We start from the raw sequence: 5239 nt of genomic DNA, 5'->3' as shown, positions 1-5239 counted from the left end.
CCTTTTAGATGTTTGACAGCCTAGACTTCACCTCTAACATAAAGGGAAGGAGCCCTCCCTTGGTCCTGCATCTCATCTTTAGCATCTCTTGTCTCTGTCCAGCTGTATCTAGGCACCTCAGTTGCTCCTCTGAGTTGAGTTTCAGAAGCTGAGATGCGAGCTGTTTTGATAAGCCATGGAGATAAATCCCACCCATCACAGCCTTGCTTTCTGCAAATTCTCCATGTGCATTAGTGTGACCTCAGCAGTATAAATTTAAAGGAGAAGTTTCATCTCCTCTCATTTACATGGGTTTGGAGTTTGGGCATATACAACAGCTACCAGTCAGAGGATGAGACAACCTTCTAGTGCAAACCTCTTCTGAATATACACCAGGCTTTGGGTGTCACTTTTAGATCCCTGGATGGGCCTCCAGTTGCTCAGGCAGAGGTGTCCTAGGCACAGATGTCTCATGGGGTTAGGAGAAATCCCACCAAGGTACTTCAAGATATTTCAGCATGACCATGACTTTAGACTCATTAGTCTTTGAGAGCTCAGCAGAGACAAGCGGTGCTTTATCACCCACCCATGTATGTTCAAGACCACCATATCCTCCCCATGGGCACCCAGATGCATCCTCTTGTGTGTGCACAGAGCTTCCCTTTCCTCTCTGACCCCACCTTCCCCACCACATCCCTTTTCTTCCAACCCATTCCTCTCCTCAGGAGCTCAACTCCCCTCTGTCCCCAGGCACATGCATCCTCTGATCCTCTCCATTCTTTTCTGAGCACTTTGCCTTCTTCTCTATCCATCCCCCTTTAACCTTCTGGGTTCTCTGTGCACCCCTGCTTCTCCTTCCCCACCATCCTTGACCATGGGTCTTCATGCCCAGGTGATACCTTCAGGCCCCCTGTGCTTACAGCAGAAGCTGTCCACACAAGCCAGAGGAGCTTGTTCATCACCTTTTTCTTTTATTTCAAGTGCTGTACACAAAATCACTCAGCCCCAGGTGCCCCCAGTGCCCCTGTGCAACCCTCGCCTCCAGACCTGCTGTGATCCAGCACTCACCGCTGCCAGGTGCGAGGCCAAAATAAGTTACCCGTCTCCCCCATGCCGTGCTCCCAGGCACTGGGGCAGGTTTGCACCAGCCCTGCCTGTGCCTGCGTCACCCAGTGTGCCCCACACAGGGGTAAGTGTTCGCTCCAAAATTCAAAGTGACAGCATCTGGGCCCTGCCCACTCCTGGCACTGCAAGCCCCGGCTCCCAGGGGTCCGCAGGGCATGGCAGCCTCCACCAGCAGCAGGGATCACCTGCAGAGAAAGGACAGGGGGAAGCATCAGGTTGTCAGACTTGGACACCTGACTAACCAACCCAAGGTGCCCTAATGCTGCTGGTTAAATTGCTTTCCACCTCCCACTTCAATTCACCCCACAGGGATGTGCCATCAAGCTGTGGTGAACCCAATGCAAACACAAACCCCTACACCAGCTGGCATGATGCCGGATCCCTCAAAATGGGAGCAAAGCCACAAGGATGGGCTCAGCCCAGTGGAGGTTTGGAGGCCTACATCCAACAGGGTGCCTGAGGGAACAGATGCAAGCCCTGATACCAACCTCTGCCTCCAAGGGATTCCAGGCAGAATCAGGGAAGGGAGGTACTGGGATGTACTCACTCCATCTTGGCTTCCAGGTGGTGGATGGTCTGCTTGTCCAAGTAGCGGCAGAAGAGTGAGAGAAGGTTACTGGGCCAGAAGAGAGGCTCCACCAGCAAGGCCTTGGGCACTTGTGACAGCTCCCGGGCAACCAGGAACACTGTGTCTGTCCTGAAGGCATCAGTGCAGGGGGTTGAGTGTCCAACCAGCCAGCAAACCCCCAACCCTATCATTGCATGGCCCCTCACCACATCTCGAAGTCCCCACTGCGCGGCTCCAGCGGTGCGTCAGAGGACAGCAGCCTCTCACCATGGCTCAGCAGGGAGTAGAGCAAGGAGATCCCAAACTGTGGGGAAGCAACAGGAGGAACATCATAGACAGCTGGCAGTGGTGGCACCCCAGGGACACTGCATGGTTCTGCCCTCCTTGGGGCCACCTACCTGGTTCTTCAAGGCCATGGCAAGGAGAAGCTCGGGGGACTCAGGCAGAGGCCTGGTCATCTCCTGCAGGACCTCAATGAGTTTGCTGAAGGTCATCCCACCCACCACTTCATTCAATGGGCTGTAGAGCAGGGGGAGAGACTGGGCAGGGAAAAGGGGAGAACAGGGATCTGAGACTGAACCACCAATGACACAGTCCCATCCCAACACCTGGGGGGGACACCAGAGTCAATACTGCACCCCTCCCGGTGTGTGACTGCCACCAGGACTGCTTTAACCCCTCTCCTGGAGGCCTTTCTCCTCCTCCTCAGGGAAGGAAAGAGGCTCCTGTTTCATGTCAACCCTACCAGCTGCCTAATTAGCCTGGCACCCAGCAAGACAGCCCCCTCACATCGCACAGGGTAGCCCCCTCAGCAAGAGCAACAGGGGAAGGAGGCAGCCCAGGATGCCCCTGCCCTTGCTGGAGGTACTCACCTCGTCCAGCATGTCCTTCTTCATGAGGAAAGGCAGGTGGCGGGTGATGGTCAGCAGGATCTTCTCAGCTTGCTCTTGCATCAGGTGAGGCAGCAGCCGAGCAGTGAGCTTCTTGCCCTTCCGCACACACAGGAGTTGCAGGAATTCATCCTCTGCCTCCCTGGGGATGAAGGCTCCATTGGCATAGATCCCAGAAGGACCTGTAGCATCTCTGTCCATCCAGAAGGACCGGCATTAGCTCCAGTGGAGGACAAGGCTCAGGGGCAGAGTCAGCACAGGCCACGGTGACACACAGAGGACAAGATCCAACCCTTGCCAACACCCAGAAGCACTCCTCTGTGACCATATCTGAGCCCCCATGAGGACCAGGACATGCCACCTGGTTCCCCTCTCCCCACGGCACAAAACTCACTCTTCACTGCTGCAAGCCCTGATTTTCAAGGCTTGGTAGATATGCTTCACTTCTTGGCTCTTCTGCTCCCGACAGCAGGGCTGCTGCTGCTGCTCCTCCTCTGGGACCAGGGACATCTTCCGCTGCATCTCCTCCACTTCCAGCAGCTGCAGGAAGAGCTGGAGAAACAGCACAGGGTGAGGGGGCAGCTTGGAGGACCTTCTACCAACTGGATCAGGTAGTAGGTCCTACCAACTATCCAGGACCTCTACCCAAGTAGCTTTCACCTCATCCAGAGCTCTTTGGATGAGCATTTGCTCCAAATCGTGGCTTGCTCACCTTCTCGATCCTGTGCAGTGCCCGAAGCCGGTGGCTTCCCGCAGCCTTCAGGGGATGAGAAAGGAAGGCACAACAGTTACAGCCAGCACCAGACACCGCCGCTGGCAGAGTGCTGGGCCAGCCACTCCCTGGGGATCAGAGGTGGCTTCAAGATACAGAGCAATCCCATGGGCAGGCCACAGCCAGCTCCAACTGCCCAGAGCCCTATTCTACCCCATGGCTGGGGACAAGCTGCCACCAGCCAGGGTGGCACCTGCACCAACTGTTCACCCTATCTGATGGCTTGGGGCATCATCCATGCTTGGTCACAGCAACTCCTACAACTGCTCCAGAGCCTGAAGAAAGCTTGGAGAGATGTATCCAGGCATCCAGGACACCAACAAGCCTGGCTCCCCATCACCTACCTCCTCCACAAGGGCATGGTGCACAGCATCGATGGCCCGGCGAGGGCTGTAGCAGGTGGACACGGCGACCTGGCCCAGTGAGCCTGCGATACGCACCACTGGGAGAGATGGGATATGGTGAGACCGCGTCCCATAACCCCTCACCCAGACACCCAGAATCTGCCCCAGACCCTCACCAGAGTCATATGTTTCCACTTTCTGGATGAATGGCGTGACCAGCTTGGGGGGCTCCTGCTTGTTGCGCCTGCCGAGCAGCTCCTCCTCCGCCTGTTTACGCTCCAGCCGGTGGTAGTATGTCTGCAACAACAGGCATAGCCAGGAAGGAATGCACTACCAGCCCAGGCACCCTCTGGCTCCCAAAAAGATGAAGCCCCAGCCCTGAGGAGCAGAAGCAGCCACTGGTGCTGCTGGTGGGAGCTCACCTGGTAGTAGTAGTCATCATCCATGTTCTCACTCTGCAGCTGGATCATCTCCACTTTGATAACCCAGTCCTTCTCCTTGGAGGTCATCAGCTCAGCATAAGGGTCCACTTTAGGAGACCACAGCTTCTTGGGGGACATACTGACCCAGGAGAAAAATCACACCCTGCTGTGAAAACCCAGAGCCCCCTCCACTACCCTGCAGCTTCTCAGGAACCCAGGACCCCCTCACCTCTGCACCTGCCCGCCCTGCTGCTGCCGCTGGGTCAGGATTCGCTGGTGCTGAGGGTGCAGCTGGGTCATGTGGCTGGGCTCACTGCAAAGGTGACCAGACCAGGACTGGAGACTCACCACCCACACTAGAGCCATCTGGCAGAAGGGGGATGACCCCCAGCTGCATTGTGGTGCTCCTCTGGTACCACCCAGGCACCGCACTTGCCATCCTGCTACCTGAAGTTCAGCTGGCCACTGGCTGATGGACTGAAGAGGAAACCAGGGTCCAAAGAGGGAGACGTGGGACCAAAGTGCATGGTGAGAGGCTGCGATGGGCTGTTGATGTTGGGTGACATGGGCCGGAACAGGGTTGGAGATGCGTACTCTGACATCTGGAGAGGAAGAGAGAAGCATTCTGAAGGTTCTGAAGCGGTCTGCAAGCATCATGTTGGCTTCTTGCTCCTGTCCTTGCAGGGGCCACCTCTCCCTGTACAGAGGGAATGCGTGGGGCACCACAGCAAGGTGACACCCTCTAGAATCCTGTCACTACAGCTGAGCAATGCAACAGGACCCATGTGTCACCAGGGATTGTGCACACCACATCCATCACCAGTGTGACACCAAGCACAGCATCATGCCTGGTGCAGGTCCTGTGAGACCATCAGGACAGAGATTTATGAAGCAATGGCCACACTGGTGGCTTTGCTTCCCCCATGGGCATGGTGATGTTGGGTTGACAGATCTTAGAGGTCTCCTCCAACTTTAATGATTCTATAAGACACTGGAGATAGGTGCTCAGGATTAGACAGAGCTCCAGAGCCTGCCCACGACAGCAGAGCTTTCGGGAGGCACCATGCCTGTGTCCCTTGCCACTCCAGAGCCACCTCAGGGGGAGACACGGCAGTGGATCACAGCCCAGTGTGTCACCT

At 56.2% G+C, this 5239-nt stretch overlaps 1 protein-coding gene across 1 annotated transcript in view; it reads right to left on the bottom strand.

Moving 5' to 3' along the window:
• Positions 1-1651: 1651 nt before the first annotated feature.
• Positions 1652-5239, bottom strand: part of PATL2 (protein associated with topoisomerase II homolog 2 (yeast)) — a gene marked incomplete at its 3' end in the record, with an annotated part of 5932 nt that continues 2344 nt past the window's right edge. Inside the window, exons 8-18 of the mRNA XM_010183289.1 lie at positions 4548-4701; positions 4330-4413; positions 4101-4239; positions 3855-3975; positions 3679-3776; positions 3275-3319; positions 2957-3114; positions 2545-2704; positions 2071-2211; positions 1879-1976; positions 1652-1801 (exon numbers count right to left, since the gene is read on the bottom strand). Of these exons, the coding sequence (XP_010181591.1) occupies positions 1652-1801; positions 1879-1976; positions 2071-2211; positions 2545-2704; positions 2957-3114; positions 3275-3319; positions 3679-3776; positions 3855-3975; positions 4101-4239; positions 4330-4413; positions 4548-4701 (1348 nt within the window). The remainder of the gene's footprint in view (positions 1802-1878; positions 1977-2070; positions 2212-2544; positions 2705-2956; positions 3115-3274; positions 3320-3678; positions 3777-3854; positions 3976-4100; positions 4240-4329; positions 4414-4547; positions 4702-5239) is intronic.

Source organism: Mesitornis unicolor, unplaced genomic scaffold (assembly GCF_000695765.1).
Source record: "Mesitornis unicolor isolate BGI_N332 unplaced genomic scaffold, ASM69576v1 scaffold19144, whole genome shotgun sequence".
Taxonomy (NCBI): domain Eukaryota; kingdom Metazoa; phylum Chordata; class Aves; order Mesitornithiformes; family Mesitornithidae; genus Mesitornis; species Mesitornis unicolor.
The sequence above is the reverse complement of the archived record's forward strand: the minus strand, read 5'-3'. Positions and strand labels throughout refer to the sequence as shown.